Source organism: Ananas comosus, linkage group 24, assembly GCF_001540865.1.
Source record: "Ananas comosus cultivar F153 linkage group 24, ASM154086v1, whole genome shotgun sequence".
Taxonomy (NCBI): Eukaryota; Viridiplantae; Streptophyta; class Magnoliopsida; order Poales; family Bromeliaceae; genus Ananas; species Ananas comosus.
The window spans coordinates 1,705,816-1,729,738 of NC_033644.1; the positions used below are offsets into that span (position 1 = coordinate 1,705,816).

The 23,923-nt window shown below is 35.5% G+C and overlaps 1 protein-coding gene across 1 annotated transcript; it reads left to right on the plus strand.

Moving 5' to 3' along the window:
• LOC109728883 (metacaspase-1-like) lies at positions 9,122 to 16,991 on the plus strand. Its single transcript, XM_020259420.1, has 5 exons — positions 9,122 to 9,609; positions 13,101 to 13,431; positions 15,520 to 15,640; positions 16,273 to 16,479; positions 16,633 to 16,991. Exons 1-5 carry the CDS (start codon positions 9,240 to 9,242, stop codon positions 16,690 to 16,692), a joined length of 1,089 nt encoding a protein of 362 aa, XP_020115009.1. The 5' UTR covers positions 9,122 to 9,239; the 3' UTR covers positions 16,693 to 16,991.

The window sequence follows — 23,923 nt, forward strand, 5'->3', positions numbered from 1 at the left end:
CAGTTTTATCATATAAAAATTTGTTGATATATAATCATATAATTATTCATTTTTCATCATCGTCAATAACATAAGAAATAAAAAACGTATATAATAAATTTGTAAAATCTATTAAAAAGTAATTAAAATTAAAAAGGTAAATATTAAAATAAGTGAAAACATTTATTTGAAACTATATAGAAATTTTTTAAATAGCTCTCTATAATTGGTAACCAAAAAATTAAATATCTCACTAATTCCTAAATTAGAGAATGTTTCTATATTTTTTTCTTGGTTATTAATTTTGCCTAGTTGTCAGGGAGCATAGATTTAGCGAAATGAACTAATTTTTCTATTGTAAATATATAAGCAGGCACATTTAATTTGAATAGCTCTCTTATCCATAAATTAGAGGATTAATAGTAATTTTTATTTTTTTCTAAAAAAATATGAATATAGTAGGTTAATTAAACTTAATATATATAAAAGGGTTATGAATAGAAACGCTTACAAATTCAAAACCGAATGATCGCAGAAGCCACCAAAAGCATGCCGACGGTAAGAAAGCAAAATTCAAATTTATTAAAGAATATATATGCAGTAGGCAAACCAAACTAAGTTTATATAGAAAAATTATGCACAGAAAAACTTATATACTTAAAACCAAATGACGGCTGAACAACCACCAATAGTTAACATATTCCTAAGTCAAAGATATATCAACATTATTTTTTAAAAAACTTTATATGATAGATAATCGAAGTTACAAAAAAAAATAACAAATAGAAATCAATGATAAAAATCCTTGAAAACAGAGAAACTGTTGCAGCCAACTGCGGTCAGTTTCCTGAGATGAAAGAAATAATATTCAGTATTAAAAAAATTATGTTGTAGGCAAATTGAAATATTAAAAAGAAATATAAGCATAGATTTGAGATTTCTCACAGAAAAAATTTTCTATTCTATAGGAATTGTCTTTATATCTTCATTTGAAATCAGGCAACAGCATTACAGTTTATAGTGTCATCTAATAATATGTTCTTTGATTAGAGAAAGTTGAGGCAATTAGAGGTTCGCAATTGTCTTGGCGTCTACATTGACCAATTAATTACCTGAAATTCAAGCTTCAAAATAGTTTAAAATTTTTAAAAGACAATTGCAGAAGAATTATCGTGGTTCAACTACAAATTAGCAATATAAAAACAATAATCATAACCAATAATAATGTAAGGTGGTGGAGTGCTGACTCTGCAGATTTCCAGCGATGACCTTTAGTGTTTTGGCTCGTGCGCGACGTAGGGAGGTCGGATCACTGTGAAACTTGGTTTATTGGATTCTAGACTTCCAAAGAAATCCATAAAGCCCTGAATTACAGATTTTGGTTGAAGTTAGCTTGGTTGTTTACACGTTTTTCTAGACTGCTGGCAATATTGAGCTGAAATTGAGGATTTTGAGCTTTTCTTGATGCTATCTTTGTAGGCAGTGGACTTTTGGACCTGAGACACATCATTCTTCTATACTTACTGGATTTGAGACCTTCCTCACCTAATTTGGAGGTAGTTAGGTGAGTTTTGACATTGCAATTGAGATTAAATTAAGCCTTAGTGCTGAAATAGTGTTAATTGATGGAATTCAATGTGTAGAGCTTGGAGATAGCTTGATTTCTGGTGTTGGAGGATTTTGGTTGATCCAGCAGGGATTAGCATTGGTTCGGGACCCTTCTTTGCTGCCAGGATTAGCAATTAAGGTGGGTGTATCATTGGTTTCGCTCCTAAGTGCATGTTTAGTCGACGCGTATGATTTTCGGTTCTTGTATATCATGCTTAATTCATTGATTAGCATCTTGGCTATAATATGAATATTGAAGCATGCTGAAATGAGTATTTACATTATTCATGTTGGACTTGGAAATATCTTAGGAGAAAATTGCGTTTTGACCCGTCATATGATTCTACTACCTGATTTAGCTTTAGGAGCCGTGTTTTGATTGTATCATCGCTGTTTCAACGCGGTGGATATCCGGGGTAGTTTAGAATGCATTTTACGCTCGTGCTGGGATGCCGAGCTTATTTTTACAGCAGAGTCTAGGCTGTTTCGGGTTGTCGGGTGCCGTCGGGGTAGATGGTGGACCCAGATTCTTGTTTTGGTCTCAGATTGTGCCGAGAGCACGTGGGTTTGGTTTCTAGACCTGTTTTGACCCTAGTTATTTGACTTTGGCTTGTTAGAGCCTGATTGAGCTCGACAGAGATACGCTTGCATACTCGGTTGGGTAGCGCCCACGAGTGCTACTTCGGAGTCGGGCTTTGCGAGTTTGCGTTGGTGTCGTTCGTGCAGGTTGGACTTGCTCTCAACGAACTAGTTAGTGTAGAGGTAGCTGGATAGTCGCAACCAAGCGGGACGGGTGTGTTCACAGTCCCAGGGACGGGTATGATTACAGTCCTTACTTGAGTTTGGGTCTGAGTTGACATAGTTCTACAGAGGGTTAAGAGTTAGAGCATGATAGTATAGCGATATTTAGTTGTAAATTCGTTCCAGCTTTCTTTACTATTCCTGCTTATCCTTGTAGACTTAGTCGGTGGACCGATGAGTTCGAGGGTGGTACCCACTAAGAACTACTTTTTGTAGTAGTTCTCACGCCTCGTTGTTACCCTGTTTTTGCAGAGCCTTCTGTTCCGGCTGCTGCTACTACCGAGACTGATCGTGGTAAGGGCGTTGCGAGTTAGAGCCCTTCCAGACAAGTCGCAGAGTTAGAGGAGCACCAGCTACAGGTAGTTGTAGTTTTTGGGTCTTTACATACAGTTGTTATATCTCGCCAGAGCGAGTAGTTGTATACCTGGATTACATGTATGTATTGAACCACAGTTTATATATATATATGGTTTATTTCTTTAGCTGCTCTGTACTACTGTTTGTAGTATTGTATGGTTACGGGTGCTTCTATTTTTTGCTTCGTATACAGGAAAAATACTTATGTATACGGCGGGTCTGTTAGTGAGCCCGAAAAAACGAGTAATCCGGGGTGTGACATATATAGGATATAGAAAGAAACAGTAAATAAATGAAAGGCGGTGAATGATTCACCGTCGACTTTAAAAAAAGGGAGAAAGCGGGAAAGAAATAGAAGAAAGCGATGAACGATTCACCGCCTTTAAAAAAAATTCTGATGTGGCGCCGACGTGGCGAAAGAAAGATTAGTTTTTCAAATAAAATTTTGAGAGGGTTATTTCGTAAATTTTAAAATTTTAGAGAATTATTTTATTTTATAAAAAAGTCCCTTGTAAGTCTATCACTATGGCAGTTTCGTCATCTTATTATGGCCTCCGATAAATCAATGAATAATTAATGAATATAGCTGTATGTTTAGAGCTTTTACTGTTTTCAGCTTTGGGTCTATGATCGACATAGTGTAAAGATAACTCAAACATACATTTTGGATTTCAACTCGTTTTAACGTGGTGGTGATTTAAAAGTAAAAAACAATATCATCAACCCCGAGGTACATCCGCAGACCTCGAGCGACTCACCGCATGTTTAATGATTCGGATATAAAGTTCACAATATTTAAAACGTTGATTCTTTCAACTGTAAAGAAGAGGATTTATTTGATTTGTTGAAAAATAATATATGAAATAGATAGATTGTAAGAAAATAATATATAAAATGTACAATTTTTTTTTTAGGGGCAAATAGATACTGTACAGTGGCACAAAATATATTTAATAAATCAGATTTTCGGTGCATGGTTTTAAGATACGCGCTGCATGGGGTGTATATATAGCTGCATCTGCGGCGTATCAACGTCGTACAATTTGTTCAGCACATTACATCTTTTGGCGGAACTTTCCAACCAGACCGAGGGCGATAGGTGTCGCACTGGGGATCGAGCACCACAAGTCGTACGAAGTGCAAGCTGGCAGCCCAACCGAGAGGACCCGTTCCCCTCGCGGCAAAAGCTTGAGATCGCCTCGATCCGCGTGCCACATTTTTCCTACCAATCTTTCCTTTCCTTTGCTTCCTTTCCTTTGCTTCCTACAGTTATCAAATGAGGCATCAACTACAAAGTCAAATTGAACTGATTCTAAAATTAAAAATTAAAGAAAGTAATTTTTGGAATCCAAAACTTACAAAAAAATCCATTTATTTAGAAGAATATTAGAAATAGAGCAATCGAGGAAGTGAAGCAAAGATATTTCAAACTATCATACTACCATAGGTGTGAGAAAAGTATCAAAGTAGGAAATCTAAAAGATGATTATCCAATCCAATAGTTTTTGATGTACACAGGCTGCACATTATCAAACAACCCAAAAATATCAGCCTTCACAAAATTAAAACCAAAAAAATATCAGTGAAAAGTAGATCCTGAATCCATATCAGTGAAAAGTAGATCCTGAATCAAGGAAAAGGGTGCATACTGTCAAGTGAGGCATCAACTACAAAGTCAAATTGAACTGATTCTAAACTTAAAAATTAAAGAAAGTAATTTTTGGAATCCAAACTTGCACTATAAAGAAGCCCAACATCAGCCTCCACAAAACTAAAAAGTTTAAAATCACAAATAAATCATGAAAAAGTATATATTCAAGCGAGTTGAAATTAAATTGAACTGATCCCAAACTTGAGAATTAAAGGAAGAAGTGAGTGGAATCCAAACCTACACTATAGAGAAGCCCAACATCACAGTATATTTATGCAATAACTTTATTAAATTTAAAGGAAGAAGTGGGAGATTAAAAAGCACTATAGAACATAGAAAATCTAGAAGCCACAATCTGCAGTAAGCGTAGTCATCAAAATACATATTTAAATAGACTAGTGAGTAGCTTTAAACCAAAATGCAAATATGAAATAAGCGACGCATAGGAACGAGACGGTTACAAAAATCATGCGCGCATACATAATCATGAGTTACAAAATGAGCAGTAGCAAGGCTCGAAACTTTTCTTTTGACCTTCAACAATAAAACTAAGGGAGCCGATGTGCCATTGGATGGATCGGTTTCTGTATTTGGTGGAATAGTGTAACGACCCGACCAGCCAGCAATAATAACTCATTGGGCCCAAACAACCGGTCCAAAATGCTTAAGCTCAGTTATTATGTCTAGCCCAATCAAGCTTATATACTTCCACATCTAGCCATAACTACCTGATGTGGGACTGTTGGGGTGTCACAGACTCCCTTCCGTTTAGGCCCTGACGTTCTCGTCAGCCCTGAACACACACACAATCCAAGATCACTAGGCGATGTGAGACTTGTCTCGCTAGCCTTTGTCATTCTGGCCTTGACTAAGTCTGTCAATTACCGACCCTGGCTTAGTCTGTCATTCTGATCCTGGCTCAGCCAAGACTCATCTCACAATTCCAACTGGTGAACTGGCTCTGATACCAAATGTAACACTCCGACCAGCCAACAATAATAACTCGTTGGGCCCAAACAACAGGCCTAAAATGCTTAAGCCCAATTATTATAGCTAGCCCAATCAAGCTTATATACTCCGACATCTAGCCATAACTATCCGATGTAGGACTATTGGGGTGTCACAAATAGGAATCAGACGGTTAATCACAGCATGGCACTCTTCAATAGCACGACGTATCTGGACATGCTCGATCACGAACTCATTTATCTGTGCAAGAGTAGCGACGTAACAATCCTTCACAAAGTTATACTCACGAACCAAGTTCATATACTGTGCGAACAACATAGCATACTTTGTGGCTAGATGATTGTATAAATTTTTGTAAAAGATACTATCATCAAAATTTACATCTCTAACTTGCAAATCTAATTCCTCCACCATCCTCTTAGTAGCAACACGAGCAGCATCATGCTCAGCCTCAGCAGATGTGGAGGATTGCAACCCCCAACATCGTACAATTTCAATTATAGATTCATTTCGTTCAATCGGAAGATCTATATATGCCAGGTAAGTCCCCTCTGCAGCGGGAGCAACAACACACTGTGATGTTTCCATATGCAGCTTCTCACAAATCTCACGGAACAATCGAAGGTAAGAAAGCTGAACCGTCGACATAGTAGTAGCTGCAAAAGAAGAAGGCCGAGGAAAAAAGAAAGGGAAAAGGGAGGTAAAAGAGAAGTTAGTTGTAAAAAAATACCAGGTCTTAAAAAATAGGGTAAGACAGTTGTTAAAGCTAAAACGCAACAGCAATTGCAAAAGTAAATAGTAAAGAATTAGCAGAGCAAGAATAGTTGCAAGGAAGACAAAATAATAGAGAGCTTAAAAAGTAATAAAGTAAAAAGCTAAAGGATTCATCTTACTTAAAGAAGAACTTTGACAGTAATAAAGTAAAAAGGGAAAAAGATTTAGCTTAGGTAATAAAAGAAGTTTTAAAAATATTGAGAAAGTACTGCTGAAAAAATGCTATATAATGAAACCTTCACAATAGAGGGTAAGACAGAATAGTTGGAAAGAAGCCTAAGTAATAGAGAGCTTAAAAAGTACTAAAGTAAAAAGGAAAAATGATTCAGCTTACTTAAAGAAGAATTTAAAAAGTAGCAAAGTAAAAAAGAAAAAGGATCGGCCTACGTAATAAATGGAGTTTTAAAAATATTGAGAAAGACTGCTGAAAAAATGCTATGTAAAGAAACCAGGAGAAAGTATTTGAAATGAAAGTAAGAAAGTAACCAGAAGAAAATATTTGAAATGAAAGCAAGGCAAAGGCAAGGAAATCTGCAAGGCTCAGGTAAGGTAGGCAAGTACTTTAATCCAACAGGATTGAAGAACCCTCAAGGCAAACAACAGAATATTCATAATTGATCTATCAGTATTGAAAAGAGGCATGCAACCCATCAGCGAAAGAAGAACCCCCAAGGCAAATAATCTGAAAATAGGAAGTGGCTGCCTATGTTAAGGCCGTCCAAACTTCTATTTGTTCATGCCTGCTTTTCGTAACTTTTAGTATTTTGCATTCTTTGTGCCTGACTTTCATCATTGCCTAGCAGATGAAAATAGAAAGTGGTTGCCTGTAATAAGGCTGTCCAAACTTTTATTTAGTATAAGACACCACTTTCTAGCACACGGGCAAGGAAGAAAATAGAAGGAGTAGGAGCAAAAACCAAAAAGCTAAAAGTCAGTGCAAGTTCGAAAAGACAATAAATCGAAACTCATAATACGAAATACAGAAAGAAAGTTGGGCAAAGCCGGCCTTTAAAAAATCAGTAAAGATGGCCCATGAAGAACAGAAAACTTTATAGCCATGGTTTTTAGAAATGAATAAACCTTTCTACAGATAGATAAGAGGAAACCACACTGGCAGTACTCTATTTCTGTCTTTATCTAGACAACATTTATCTACTACAGAAATTAAAAGGAGAGGAGAAGCAACCCAAGAACAACCTCTGTGAGTATGCAGTAAAGTACAAACTAATGAAGGGGCCTGCAAAACAGCACAACTATTATTAGTTATTATTAGCAGAATAAAGAGAGAGTAATTACACAAGTAATTAATGTTTTGAAGTCAGGAATATACCTTCTTGTCTTGGATTGAGGAGTACAATGTCGCATGCAGTAAGTAACAAATGTGTTCAGACCCACAGACCCATAGGAGTGAAGAGGGTGTGAGTGGTAAGAATAATGATGTAGAAGATCTTTCTTCAAAAGAAAGAATCTATGCAATCTTTTAAAACTGTAACCAGATTCAAAACTCTAACCAGATCTGTAAAAAAAATAAAATAAATATAAGCAGATTTGCAAGAACTTCTCAAAATCATAGAGGCTAGGTTTAGATATAGGAGCATCTATATCGATGAGGATTCACTGTAAGATAGAAGAAAAGCAGCGCAGGGACAAAAAGAAGGGAGAAAAGGGAAAAATGTATAAAATCCATTCAAAATCTAAAAGGAGAAGAAATGAATAAAAATGTATATAAAATCCAGTAAAAATTAGATATAATCCATTTAAAAATGCATATAAAATCCAATAAAAATATAAAAGAAGAAGCAATGAGTAAAAATTTGTTGGAACTCTCATAGATCTAAGGGCAAGATGTATATAAAAATCCTAAAAATATAAAATAAACCCTCAAAGCTCTAAAAATAGCCAGGTAGGTTGCTCATCACCCGCGGTCGAATGGAGCGGCGAAGCGATCCAGAGAGGCATCGGAGTTGGGGACTATGAAGGAGTGCCAGGATAGGTCGATCCAATCAACCGGGGGAGCGAAGAGAGAGGCCTCGAAAGAGGTGTACAGAGAGAAGTATGGGCACCATAGAGAGAAGAGAGAGAGAGGGGATAGGGCAGTAATCAGAGAAGAGAGGCAGGAAGAGGAGAGACTGAGAGAGAGATAGAGGATAGGGCAGGCATCAGGAAAGAGAGGCAGGGAGAGAAGAGACGCCTCGAAAGAGGCGTATACCGAGGAGAGAGAGCGCGAGAGAGAGAGAGGATAGGGCAGTCATTAGAAAAGAGAGGCAGGGTGAGTTGAGAGCGAGAGAGAGATAGAGAATAGGGTAGGCATAAGAAAGAAAGGCAGGGAGAGGAAAGACGCCTTGAAAGAGGCGTATACCGAGAATATAGAGCAAGAGAGAGAGATAGGGAAGCAGAGAGAGACATATAGATAGCGCCTAAAAGAAAAGGAAAAAAGGTTTATACGACGTGGAGGTGGGAAAAGCCACCACGTATACTGAGGAAACCGTCAAATTATGAAGTTGTATGGATACTTTTTTTTATATATTTATAATTTTTCAAACATTTTATTTTTATAATTATTTTTTCTTACTATTCAATCAACCATTTATTTAACCTTATAAAACCACTATCATTCAAATTATATATTATACATTTCTTCACTCAACGGTAGAAAACTTATGATTATAAAAAAAAATATTAATTCTAACTAAATTTTTAATATAATATATTTTAAAATATACTAAAAAATAATTATTTTCAGTTCGGATTCTAAATTCTTTGATCAAATTTGATTTAAGTTAGAAATTTTCAAAATTGGAATTTAGGTTCCAGATTGGATTGTCAGTTTGGGTGTGGATTTTTTAAAAACTCACCCATCCGAATCCGACCGTTTGACTTCCCTAACTTAGTTACTTTTTTTTTTTTTAATACAAATTTAATTTTTTAAAAACAAACGAATAAATACTATCTTTTTATTAAAAAAAAAAAAAAATCCTCGGTCCAGCTCAACCACTCCCATTCGCTTCTTCTTCCTCGACTCCAACGCCTCCACAACTTCATCTCCCTCCCCCCGCCCCTGCAGTCTGTCATCGCATCTCCTTTTCTAATTACAAAGAAGATGCTGATGCTGATAGACTGCTCCCGCTGCCGCACGCCGCTGCAGCTGCCGGCGGGGGCGCGCTGCCTGCGCTGCGTCGTCTGCGGCGCCGTCACCTACGTCGCCGCCGCCGCGGCCGACGGCCCCCCTCCCCCGCCATCGCCCTCCCCTGATCGTTCCAATAATTATGGCTTCGGCGCCACCGCCCCTCCGTGGGGGCCTTCGCAGCCCCCGCCCAGCCCCCACGGGCGGAAGAGGGCAGTGATCTGCGGCATCGCCTACCGGAACACCCGGAACGAGCTCAGGGGCTCCATCACCGACGCCGCCTACATGAAGCACCTCCTCGTCAACCGCTTCAAGTTCCCCGAACCCTCTATCGTCGTGCTCACGGGTACGCACTTGCTGAAATTACAGCTCTAATTTGATTCTCTTATGGTGATGATGATGATGATGATGATGATTGTGTTGGGGCGAGAGGTTGTTAAAGGAACTTTTAAATTGTAATGACTCAGCCCGCTAGTATTAACACGGACTCAAAATGTTTAAGCCCACTAGTTGATAATGGAATGCTAGGCCCAATTAGGGCCGGCAATCCTGCTTGCTGCTCGCGAGCCAATTCGTATTCGGCTCAAAATGAGCTCGAGATTGATCGATCGTTTAACAACCGACCCGAACACGATGAATTTTTCAGCTTGAAATATTAACGAGCCGAACACGAGTGCGTCAATTCACTCATGTTCAACTCGATATAGCTCAAATCGATGATGGAACATCCGATTCGACGATCGGTTTTGTTAGACAAGATCTGCAGTGTTAGAACTTTTTAGAAACCAAATTTTGTAATTTTTTAACTTCGTATCCTTAAAATGAACGGCTGGAAATAAAAATCTCATAAAAAATAATGATAACAGACTCAAATTTTAAACTAGTAGTATTGATCTTGCTTTTGATGTTAAATAGAATTTTCTATTAAAGTTTATGTAATTTGGATTCTTTTACACTGTTGAACTTACAAACGTGCCACATCGACCGTTAAAATAGTCATTTTCAAGACCCTTTGATCACTTGGTAAATGATGTTGAAAAATTATGAAATTTGGTTTCTAAAATCTAAATAGTTTTAATAGCGTAGATCATCTCTAACGAAGCCGATTGTCGAATTGGATGTGCTATTATCGAAAACAACTTACAAGCAAAATGACCTCTATCCTTTAGAAAGCACAAGAGACGTACTCTCTCTCTATATATATTACAAATTTCTACTATTTGGATTTTAGGTCAACCCAAATGTAAATAGACCTATATTTTGTGAATTTTAAATATTAGATTAAGATTCTAATTTTTTAATTCTCTTTAAAATTTTCATTTAGTAGCAAGGCTAATAATTTAACTTGTTGTTCGCCAGCCTGTTCAGCTCATTAATAAACAAGCCGAACACGAGATAAATTTTTTAGCTCGATATTTTAACGAGCCAGCTCGTGTTCGGCTTGTTAAATATATAAACAAACACTAGACGACTCCAACTCGCTCGTGTTGGGCACGTCGATAGCCCTAGGCCCAATCACGATGTGAGACCTAGCTCACATTTTTGGCTAGCAAGCTGGCTCTGGTACCACCAAAATAATTACCCAGCCTGCTAGTACTAGCAACTTGTTGGGAAGCCTACTTATTTATACTAGAGTGCTTTGCATATATACTCCCATATTGAGCCTCTTCCCCATCTAATATGAAACTCTTGCTATGTCATGCGATTACTCTAAAGGCTTAAGCTTCCCTATCCGATTGGATTTGAATTCAGGATCCGATTCTTTAATACAGTGCGAAAGAGCCTACTATTCTAAAAGTTTAAACAGTTATAGAACGGCATTTTTAATCATTTATATTCAATAGTTACACTGAACTTTAGGGACTTTCATTTTCTACACTTTTTTTCTGAAGTTCTTCACAAATCTTGCATTATATATGCCAATCCCTTAATTTGTTAATGAATGATAGCTGACGTTGGGCACAGTTATTGTAGTTGGAACCTATCTACTTTTCTTAGTTAATTCTTCTCTTAAATGCAATAGTTGTCTCTTTTTTTAAAAAAAAAGGAAATCAAATGTTGAGTGAATTGTCTATTCTCGGATGCCATTCATTTGAGAAGTTAACAGAATCTCTAAACTTAATTAAGAAAACTCTTAGATATTTAACTCCTGAAATCAATCTTACTCAATCTTCCTAATTTTCTCCGGAGACTTGGGCTTCTATGTCTTCAACATAGTTTGATTTTCTCCTTCTTGAACTTTGTCACCTTCGTAGAAAACTTCTTGAATTTTTGCTAGTGTTTTCCCCGCTTCTCGTGTTGTTTTTGCTGTTAAAATATTCTCAACCAATGACAAATTCACTATTTGGTAAATATATGGTAAAACTTCTGTCTCTTTCTCTAAATTTTTCTTTACCAAATTCTTTCTCATAATTTCTATTCTCTACCACATCCGACAAATTTTGGGATTCTAAAATACATTGAACGATGATTTTCCATCGCTTAATGTTCGTTCCATTGAACTTTGATAAGCCATGTTGAAGAAACCAATCCAAATCCATAATAGAACTCAAAAATCCAAAAAGAATTTTAGATTCGTACCTTTTTAATAAGATGACATTCTTACTGTATCGAGATCTAGCCGAGTTTTCACTTTTCCGTACTTCGACTTGCTTGCCGAGCCCCCTTAGTTATCTGGTCAAGTCTTCTTTTATCTCTTCATAGGCTCTTCTTGCTCTCTTTTCATCAAGCGTCACAACCACCTACTTTTGTGTTGTTTGTAGGCCGCCTTCTTCGAGGTTGTGTGTTGTTTAGAGGCCGACTTCGTCGAGCGATTATTTTAGTTGCTTTCACTTGAACGTCGCCCTCACAATCTGCTATGAGTCGTCTAGCTTTGACATAACTATTTGGCACTTTGGTTCTATCTAGCTCTTTTCAGCTTTGTTGTCATCTGACTTTGATGTCGTTCAACACTATACTATTCTTTCCATCTCTGATACCAATTGTTGAAATCGGTACTTGCGTTGTTACCGATTTTATAATCCAGGATCTAAAATACTAAAATAGAATAATATGGAAAAGAGACATTGGAGAAGGAAGATAAATAAACTAATACTTACATATTGAGGGACCCTAATAAATCTCAACTACTGCTTGGCCCTGGCTTCATTAAGCCGTCAACTTACCTGGCTCATATCTCGGCCGTGAGTTTCTAATCCACAGGTCCATACATATATATAGGCCTCAACAAAGTATCAATCCCGATCTAAATTCAACTTCAAATCGTAATAACAATCAAATAATTGAGCATTAAACTTATCTCTAATTATACATTGGAATTAAATTTGGATCATTATTCCAACATGATGATCAGAGAATTTGAGATATTTCAATGGGAACTTCTTCAGCATTTTCTTTCAACTCTGAACGGAGTTATCTCTAAAATGAGAGTGTAGCAGTTTTGGGTGGGTAAGTACGCAGAACTATTGGAAAGCTCCTTTTCTTTTTGATTTTGAATTTAAACCATAATAAACTGGTCTGGACGTTTATTAGTTTAATAGAAGCCTGGAGCCCTATTATCATACCATAGATTTTCTCTTTAGAAAACTAAATCTTTTGTTTGGATATATAGGCCATGAAAATCTCAATGTCCATGCAAGTTAAGCTACTTAGATGGCCCTTTTTGTTTCTGCCGTCATCAACTCTGATTTTCAATTTTCACAATGAAACCGAACAAGTTTTATATACAACCTGGTCTGAAATTTTTGGATCTTGACTAAGAACATTTTTGATGGTGAGCCTAAATGCTTATGACTCTAGCTATAAGCAGCTCTAACTAATCGTATTTTGATTTTGCAGATGACCAAACTGATCCATATAGAATACCAACCAAACATAATATAAGGATGGCAATGTATTGGCTCGTGCAAGGATGCCAACCAGGAGACTCTTTGGTATTCCACTACTCTGGTCATGGTTCACAGCAGAGAAACTATACCGGCGATGAGATTGATGGTTTTGATGAGACCCTTTGTCCGTTGGACTTTCAAACACAAGGAATGATTGTTGACGATGAGATCAACGCGACCATCGTCAGACCGCTTCCTAGTGGGGTTAAGCTTCATGCTTTTGTTGATGCTTGCCACAGTGGCACTGTGCTGGATTTACCTTTCCTTTGCAGAATGAATAGGTCAGTTTTTTTTTTTTTTTTTCTTTTTTTTTTAAGCAGCTTCTATTCTAGTAGTTATTTGCTTGTGACACAGTCTTCGTGTGCTTAGAGCTTCTTGTTCAAGAATTTAAGGTGCCTATCGGCACGGGCCCTGCCCAACATGCTGTTCCGTATCGACAAGATATCGGCACAATACAACCATCATGCCAATGACACAGCTCAAAATCTTCTTTTATTTGAAATTAGTGAATAGTTATATCAATAGAATGCAAAAGATTTAATAAAAATATGTAATAAGCAATTAGACTATATCGTTGCTGAAGAAAATAAGTATTTTAAGCCATAGTGTGTCAACATATAGGTACTTTTTCAAGCGTCAAATATCGGTATGGCAGGGATGCACCGTGCCATTCCGTGCGTCTGTGCTAGCAGTTCTTGGCATGACTCCATGCCACTCCATAAATCCTTGCTTTTGTTGTTTACAAGGCTAAACTTCAAAATCGGCACTGTGGTATAGTGCATTTTCGCGTTGGTGCACTATGGATTCTTTTCTATCACATAGGTGCCCTGAGTTTGGTATTGAAATTATTCCTCAAGGACCTTTTTTCTAGCCCTGTTGGTATTTGTGTGTGTTTCCAGTTCAAATCGTTGTTGGCTCGGTTTTTTTAAGTCTAAACTCAACCGAGAACCCGAATGCAAGCCCATCTTATAAGGGGTTTCTGATTAAGTTTGAATCAGAACACGACCTAAGCCCTGACCTAACACGACCCAACCTGTTTATATATATATATATATATATATATATATATATATATATATCCGATCCCAACTAAAAACTTTTGAAGCTCTAAATCGGGCACCTAAATTATACAGAGGAAATCAAAGGATGCTGACATATTCATGGGCTATACTATTGGATCATTTTCTGAAGTTAATGCTCGTTATAAACAGATCCTCCACTTATAAAGAATTGTCTAAGAAAGTTTATAAGTATTTAAATTACAGTTTTCAGTTCACTAAATGTGAACAACTAGCCAAATGTAATCATCAACTTTTTTCTATTGTTGACTATGCAGCTGCAATCTTAACACTCACCTCAAGATAAAACTTATCAATATGTATTGTTTATATCAAGAATTTCCACCATTAGAATTGCATTTGAGATGGTGAATGATGTAGATGAATTTAATTTGTTTGGTACTTATGTAGTAGAGGAGGCTAATTGTCTTTTTGGTCAAATAAACTTGAGTTCGGATATGTCCATTTCATTAATCCAAATGCCATTAGTTTATGTATACAGTGGGAACTCCTTGTCAATTGGGCTTGGAAACAGTTCGTTCGACGCTCAAAATTGTTTACTTAAAGGGGCCAACATCCTGCCCTGTGGTGGGAGGCTAGGTTGGGCCAAGTCACGTTCGAAATGGCGGGAAGTCGAGTTGGGCCGGATCATGTTCAAAGTGGTGCGATGTTGGTTGGGTCGAGACACAATCGAGACCTGTAGGCGCTGTATCTATACGTTTAAGTGAATTAGTTGTGTTTTTCTAACAGCTCGAGCTTTTGGGCTTAATGGCTAACGCCAACGATCAGACAAAAATGTCATAGAAGCTCTTTACTTGGAAGTTCTAACTATCTTCACTAACAAACTTAGAAAATTAGGCCTTGTTTGGTTACACTTCTCTTTTCCTTTTAATTTTTAATCACAAATTCTGTGGGATAGAGTTTTCCGATGTTTGATGACGTTTTGGTTCTCGTTTCTGTTGGTTAGCATGCAAACTCATCTTCTTAAGAAAAAGAAACGAGAATGTTGCTACTAAAATTTTCACTTTGTTGTTCGTACGTAGTCATAACAATTGTGATATGCCAGCATACACCATAGCATAAAATTGAGTTTCAAACATTCTTCCTTTGTGTCAACATTCAGCATTCCGATAAACTTCTTCCTTCTTTGCCGATTTATCAACATCGAAGTGCAGTTATAAGGTCAAACTTTTCGCGCTTTTGCTTGGTTGAGAAGCATTTTGTTAGTTATGAGATTTGTAGATGTTGATATGTTATCATTCTTGATTTTTTCAGAGAGCTAGTAAGTTTATGTTATCCATACTGATGTAGGAGCGGCCAATATGTATGGGAGGACCATCGGCCCCGTTCTGGAACCTGGAAAGGTACCAGCGGCGGAGAAGTGATCTCCTTTAGTGGTTGTGCTGACAATCAAACCTCTGCTGATACCTCAGTAAGTCTGTTACTCCTGAATTCAGTTTAGGACAGCTTATTAGTTGACTATTAAGAAAATCTTGATTTGACAGCAGGTTGGCGAGTTTTCAACGAATGGAGATTAATAAACCAGACATGAAGTGTCGTTTGTCATTCGTGTGATGGTTTAAATTGCATTCTCATATCTTCTGCTTAGTGGTAGCAGCCGGCCAAGCTGTTGAATTTCTTCTAGCTTTGATGAATAACAACTCTTTCAAACGACAAGAAACTATGCTAGTTTGAGAATTTGGTAAAATGAAAATTGATATTCCTACAGCAGATCCAAGTTGAACTGAAATGTCTTATGACATGATGAAACAATAACTATAACCAATGAGCGATTTCGAAAATCCCTGTTGTTTGTTGAGTGTTGATGTTGTCTCTGAGAAATTTAAGCTAAAGCTCGAGAAACTTTTCATGCGAAGTGGGAGAAGTTTTTGTCAATTTGTTCATGGCTTTCTACACTAGAAGATGTAATCTATGATTCTAACGATTTACGTCAACCTGGACTCATTCATTGTTGTTGTTATCTCTCTCTATTTTTGTCGCAAATATTTCTTCACGAAAACCTTTGCAATCACTAATTGAAGTACATGGCATATGAACCGGCAGGCATTTTCGAGGGTCACCGCATCAGGTGCCATGACCTATTGCTTTATTCTGGCGATTGAGAAGGGTCACGGCACCACATACGGAAGCATACTAAACTACATTCGATCGACCATCAGAAGCACTGGAGATGCCATCAGCGGAGGCCCCATAACGACTCTTCTCTCCATGTTGTTAACCGGAGGTAGTCCACTTGGAGGACTGAGGCAGGTAATTTTCTCTTCTTATCTTGTTTAATGCACTCTTTTGTTCAAATTAAACATTTTACTCGATCGGGCCGACACTGCAATAAACTGTAATGGAGAGTTTCAGAATAATGCTACATTATGAATGCATTTCGGCACATTTCGTTTTGGTTTGCAGGAGCCACAGTTGACGTCCAACGAACCCTTCGACGTTTACATGAAGCCATTCTCTCTATGAATTGCATTCAGATGATCTTCCACATTAGTTTCATGGACAGATGTAAGTATACTTGTGTTTCAGTGATTCATTATTTATGCAACGATTTTAGTTTCGTACATAACATAGTGAAAGATTGGGTAAAGCCGTTAAGGCCCTTTCTAGGGTTCCCATTGAATATATAATGAATACAATTACAGAAAACACCTTATAGTACAGATTGTGTTCAAGGTGTTGAATATTATTTATTACTATTATGAAAGCACAGTTGGGATTCCCCCTCTTATTTTTTGACAATCTCTTTTATATCTTTTGCTGTATAACCTATTTTTAAGTAGCCAATATTATAAAATTAAAATTTTAATTTAGTGTATGCAATCTAAACCATATAGAAAGGCTATATGCAAAGAATTACAGAATTTGAATTTTTATAATGAGGTTTTAAAAATATAGTGCATAAAAATTAGTTTTACACCCGGTTTATTTAGCTTTTTTTTTTTTTTATTTTTGTTATGCTTTTACTATTTCTTCTTTCTTAGCTTATTTTATTTATTTGTTTATATGGAATCGACACACAGCAACACGCTTGAATGCCTTCGCTAGTTATTATTATAGCATTAAAACACAGTTCTCTAGCAGCTAAAATTTTAAAGATAAATGATTGTTTCATATTATTTTATACAGTATCTGAGCGGTTTGGCGTAGATTCTTATCGAAGCTAAATGATTAGACCCTGCTTGGTATTGTACCTTTTGAAGTGGATCTTCTTTGAAAAATGCAAAGAATCAGAAAAAGAGTCATTAAATTGAGGAATTTGGGATCTGCAAGTACACCCCATGTTACCACAAGCGCACAAACAAAAATTAAAAAAGAAAAAGTGATCTCAAAGTAGACAAATCAGAAACAATAAAAAAAAAATAGGACACAGATTTATGTGAAAAAAATTTTGCAGGAAAAAAAAAATTATGGATGAAAGAGGAAAGAACTTCACTATTGGATCGTTTGATTGTATATAGTTGTAATTGTACTACAGTGGTAACTGCATGCAAATATAAATTCGGCGTTTGGTTTGATATCTTTAACTATAACTGTTTCAGTAGAAACCATAGGAGGAGGCCGAACTATATCAGTTGGGACTGCGCTCAAATTAACCGCAGTTCCAATTGCAACAGTTGAAGAGAGTAATTTAAATAAAAGATAAGCTTACTTCTCTAATTATTTTTTAAATAAAAAAAAATATTATTTATATTGGAGGTAATCTCACCATTATATGTATAAAATAATAAAATTTTAAAAATTATTTCTCAAGTGCATGTAATCAAACAGATTATTTGTAGTTGGAGCACTTTTTGCTACATTCAACTAAATAAAATGCATATACTTGCAATTGTTGCATTTTCAACTGTATGCATTTTCAATTATACTGTATTTATAATTACATCTAACTAAGTCCCAATACAGAAGAGAGAGTATGTACAATACTGTGAAAAAGTACTATTCACTGTATCGAGCCTCTAAGATAAAAAGGAAAAAAAAAGTTTCTTAACGGATATTTTCAATATCGGATCCAAGTGCAGCATCTTCCCAATGTGCAAATGGGGAATTCGAAAACTTGTGCAATTTGAGTTTACATTAATTACATTTAATTTTTATTTTTTCAGTTGTAGGCCCTTTATTCTGTATTCCGACAAAAATTGAAATTGCTTGGGGATGAAATTTCAAATTGTCAATTTGAGACTGTGGGATCCATGGAAAATCTAATACACATTTAAAATAAAAAACAAAAAAAATAATTAAAAGTTAAAATAGTTATTTAGATAATTTTTAGTTTCTGCATTTAATGTCAGTTTTCAAAATCTTAAATTTAACATTTTTGAAATTCTTATTTATATTATTTTGGATTTTATTTATAATACTTGAAAACCCACCAAGGATTGTCTAAACTCTTGATGGGATTATCTGAAAAACTATTTTAATTTGAAATTAAAAATTTATTTTTTTTAATATGTATTAGATTTTTTTTTAAATTAATTAGCACGTCCAAAAAGTTCGAACCTTTTAAGTGCTGAAGAGAGGCTGACATCAATATCCGTTCTGATTAAGTAGGGCGTCTCGAGATGTGAGATCCGACGCTCACATAGCGGTAGATTCTACGGTCTCAAATGGATAGTTTAGGGTCTATATCGTTCTATTTAACCTGTAATTAAGAGCTCAAGTACTAAATTTACGCATACGCAGAGACTCGAAGCTGTGTTGTATAATACGATATTAAAGTGTCAAATGAATTTAATATAATATTAAGAGCTTCATAACTCAGTTTTATCTTTCACTTGCATTCCTTTTTGAAACTCAAATTATTTTTTAAATTAATTATCTACTAATCATAAGTTTTGTTGCTTAGCTAACTAGTCATTAGTACTAGAATTCCCTTATATACTCATCCGCAATCTTTTTCTCACCCAATATTTATAGGACTATATCGTTTTATCACAATTACATACAGTATTAAGCATCTGCTTTCATGCTCTGAAAAGCTTAAATATATAAAAGTGCTTTAAATCTTCTATTAATACTGTAAAATGGTAGTAGGAGTATGAGTACAAAGATCTTCATTCTCGAGGAAGCTTAATTACAGTAACTCTACTCTTGCATATAGTGTCTACAAATAAAGAAACGATAGTTATTTCGTATTATTTCACATAGTATCATAGCAGAAGGTTCTGATCGAATTCGAATTCCGCCAAATTTCTAGCATTAATTATTTAATTCCATATCTTTGATTTATTAAAAACTTTCGAGCTCAGACGTAAGAAAGTATGTTGAATATAAAATAGATAAATGTTAATTGTTCTCTGATAGCTTAAGCTATTGGTAGATAAACAGTTGTTTTTATATAATTTCACATTAATTCCTTATGAATAGGAAGATATTAATGGCCAAACTTTTCAATAAATAAAATCACAAAATTTGACCATAATTTCGGTGGCCTAAATGATCTCAAAATACCTTGGAACTCTTTATTAGACTTAGCCAACTAGTCCTTAATACTAGAATGTTCTTTATATACTCATACACAATCTTTTTTTCTAATCCAATATAAGCATATTGGGTTATCACAATTATGTACAGTGTCAAATTAAGCACCCGCTTTCATGTTCGGAAAAGCTCGTAAATATAAAAGCGCTTTAAATCTTCCATTAACACTATAAAATAGTAGGAGTATATGAGTACAAAGTGTCTGATCGTTGACGCTAACCATTAATCTCCAAAAACTCGAGCTATTAAAAATACGCAACTAATTTACTTAAAGTGTACTAGATACAGCATCCTCGGATTTCGATTGTGACTCAACCCAATTAGCTCCACGCTTCTTTGAACATGATTCGGCTTGATCCGATCTCCCGCTATTTTGAACGTGACTGGGTCCCACCTGGCCTCCTGACACAGTGTACGATGCTGGTTTCTTTAAGCCAACACAGAGATCTTTATTCTTGTGAAAGCTAAGTACAGCAACTTTACTCTTATATATGATGTCTACAGATTAAGAAACAGCAGCATGGAAATGGGGCATGCTTGGGCTCCACGCCTCTTAGCAAAAGACTAGAAGAGCAGTTGCATACTATATATGAATGGGGTGATCAGTGCATCAGAAAAACTGACTCATAAACTGACTCAAACTGCTGCAAAAACCTCCATATAAATAGGCAAAGATTGTGTGGTCCTCATGTAAATGCCATATATATGTACTACAAAGGGTGAAACTGTGTGGACACCCCCCAACTATAGAACATTTAGAAATGGGCCCTTGACCATTTCTTTTTCTTTTCTATAAAGATATTTGTGGGCCACGCGCGGACGCTCGTCAATGTTTGGAATTTGGATTGATTTGTATTTGCATTTTACACTGTAGTTTGAAATGCAGCAAACTAATATGTAGGCCCTTAATTAGAGCAGTATTCGTACTCGAGATTTAACATTCAAGGTCAAGGATATTGACCAACTATTATACTCTGTATAGTAGTGACAATAGGCCCTCTAACATTTTTTTGGTTTTGAGACTCTTGTTTTTAGCCCTTTGATATAAGGTACAAATTAGTAATACACCTTTATTAACTCCAAATTCTTTTAGAATAATAATGTAAAATAACTGTTTGTCTCTGATTAAAAGAAGGGAGAGTGATGTTTTTAATATTTTGTATTCAACACTTTCTGCTCACGTCTTAGTTCAATATTTTTGAATAGACTCAAGCCATGAAATTGAATTAAGTCTAAAAAAATTAAAACTGGTTAAGCTCAGAGCCTGACGGGATTCAAACTCACAAAGATTATATGAAAAAACAAATTACCTTAAAAACTTAATCTATTAGAGAAAACTAGTCTTTGAATATATATATTTGTTTGCCCTGCACATTTTCACCATGAGGAGAGAGCCAACCCCACAAGTTTCATAAGCTAGCTGAGATGCATCACAAAAGTGACAGCTTTGCCATCTTCTACCAGTAGTTAATGAAGAAGAAAGAAAGGAAGGGTGACAAAGGCTCACATTTTTAAAGTATTTTTTTCAAAAGAAAAGGAAAGCCACCATTCCAGTTATTTGCAGGAACGAGGGTGGATATACTTTTATATATTTTGATATATATATGTATATATTAATATATATATATATAATATATATATATCATAAATGGGGACGGTGAAGTATGGTCAAAGAGAAGTTTCAAATGAGAAGTTAAACTATATATGACAAGATAGCCATAGAGAGAGAGAGAGAGAGAGAGAGAGTGAGGGGATGTTGCATGCTAGTATATGTGAAGAGGTATAGCATAAACATGTGTGCACTTGTTTCATTGATATCTTTGTGTAATCTCTTGGGATCTCCTGTGAGAACGACAGTAGAAGACACATGCATGATTACACCAAAGAAACTTGTAGTTTTTGTACCAACCCTTTATTAGAGTAGAGCTGCTCCTCCATAGGATCTCTCTGGCCTATATAAGTTACTAGTTAGGCAATCTCTTCCCTAGAGAGAGAGAGAGAGAGAGAGAGAGAGAGAGAGGATAGTGTAGCTATCAGATGAACTAAAGAATTATCTCATACAAAGAAAATTTTCTACGCATGGAGATGTAGAGAATCTGTGGTTGGGGAAGGAGGAGCAAAAAGGAAACAAAAATGTTATGAACTTCTTTAGAAAATCAAGAAAAGATTAAGAAAAAAAAAAACAATTACAAACAAAAAGGTTGCCTGTGGATGGTGTTCAAAGAAAAAAAAAAGGGAAAAGTTCAAAAAAAATCTCTATGTTACGCATTTGCAGTTTACTATCATATAACTCAAAGTATCTCATTTGACTATATATATATATATATATATATATATAGAGTGAGGCTACTATGCTATCGGAAGCACGGAGCCATCCGTGCTTCCACTTTATTTTCGATGTTCGGACTTTCGAATCGTCGATCGGCTTCGTTAGACTTGATCTAGAGTATTTGAAGTACCTAGAAAATAAATTTTATGATTTTTCGATATTATTTGCCTAGTGAACGAAGGGGCTCAAAATCAACGGCTGAAAATAAAAATCTTACAAAATTTAATAATATGACATTAAAATTTTAAATCAAATATATTGATCTTGTTTTATATAGTATAAAGAATTTTCTATCAAAATTTCACGTGATTTGGATATTTCTACACCGTTAAACTTGCAACCGGCTCACTACGGCATTGAAATTTGTTGATTTTGAGCACATCGATCACTAGGCAAATGATATCGAAAAATAATAAAATTTATTTTCTAGATACTCCAAATACTCTAGATCAAGTTTTAACAGGAGCGGATCGACATTCGAAGTCGCAACATCGAAAACGAGGCTGGAAGCACGGAAGGCTCCGTGGCTTCCGATAGCATAGTAGCCTGACTCTATATATATATATATATATATTATAATATATATATATTATATATATATAGTAGGCTATTATACTCTTATAAGTATAGAGTCCTTCATGCTCATAATTGTTTTTTGATATTAGGGTGTTTGAATCGATAATCCACACCGTTAAATATGATCTAGAGCATTTGAAACTTGTAGAAATAAATTTCGTAATTTTTCGAAATCATTATATAAGTCCATTCAAGCGGGTATAAATATGAACAATTAAAATCGAACAACATTACTAAAAATGGATGATCAGATCTTTTCATTTAAGATCGAGTTATTGATCTTTATTTAAGTAGTGAATAGAATTTTCTATCAAAAGAATCAACACTATTCCGATTCTTTTCAACCGTTAAACTAGCAAATATTCATACGACCGTTAAAATGTCAATTTTGTGAGCTTTTGATCATAAGGTAAATGATATCGAAAAATTATAAATTTGATTTCTAGAAGTTTTAAATACTCTAGAATGTTTAACGGTATAGACGTCGATTTGGAAGCTCTATCACGAAACATAAAGTATATATAGTAGCTGGACGAGAGGAGAGAGAAGGATAGAGAAGAGAGAGAGAGAGAGAGAGAGAGAGAGAGAGAGAGAGAGAGAGAGAGCATGCATGACATAGCATTCAAACGTTCAATGGTACCTATATTGTAAACAAAATAATTTAGTGGAGAAGGGTAAACATTCAAATTGGAGTAGTAGAACATATATTGGTATAACTTTTTCTATCTTCTTGATAATATGTACAATATTTAATATATATACAGTAAGAACTAATCAAGACTGAGTAAAAAAGAGAATATTACAAAAATATTATTTTCTATGTGCTGCCATTAAATACATACAAATCCTACCTAAATTGGCAAGATAAATTTTGTCCAAAATAACAAACAGTTAGCCAAATCTCTAGCTATGCAATCTTCACAAGATATGAAAACTTCATTTTTTAATATGCTCCATCAAGCTAGAAAAAGTCTATAATATACCACTCACATATCTTATGTGGCGTGGTCCAACCAATTACAATGCCCCCCACAGATACACATCCCATCATAGTTTATAAAAAAATATTTTTATTATACTTTTCTCTTAAAAGAAGATATTTAATTGGCTGGATATAGTTGGCGTGGTACGTGTGACTGCTATATAGAAGACTTTCTCTTTGATTGTACATATTGAAATCCTTCTTTACCAAATGCCTCTTTATAAATAAAACTATCATATGATGATCATTTGTTGATATATGTGTCGTAGTAATGAACCCGTACTATATTTTCACTCATATGAGACTCGATGTGTTTTGTCGATCTACTC

Bases quoted from the DNA above. Each gene is read 5' to 3' on its own strand.
- LOC109728883 (XM_020259420.1), top strand. From the start codon at position 9,240: ATGCTGATGCTGATAGACTGCTCCCGCTGCCGCACGCCGCTGCAGCTG. The intron at 9,610-13,100 runs GTACGCACTTGC...TTGATTTTGCAG, and splicing joins CTCTATCGTCGTGCTCACGG to ATGACCAAACTGATCCATAT. The intron at 13,432-15,519 runs GTCAGTTTTTTT...ATACTGATGTAG, and splicing joins TTCCTTTGCAGAATGAATAG to GAGCGGCCAATATGTATGGG.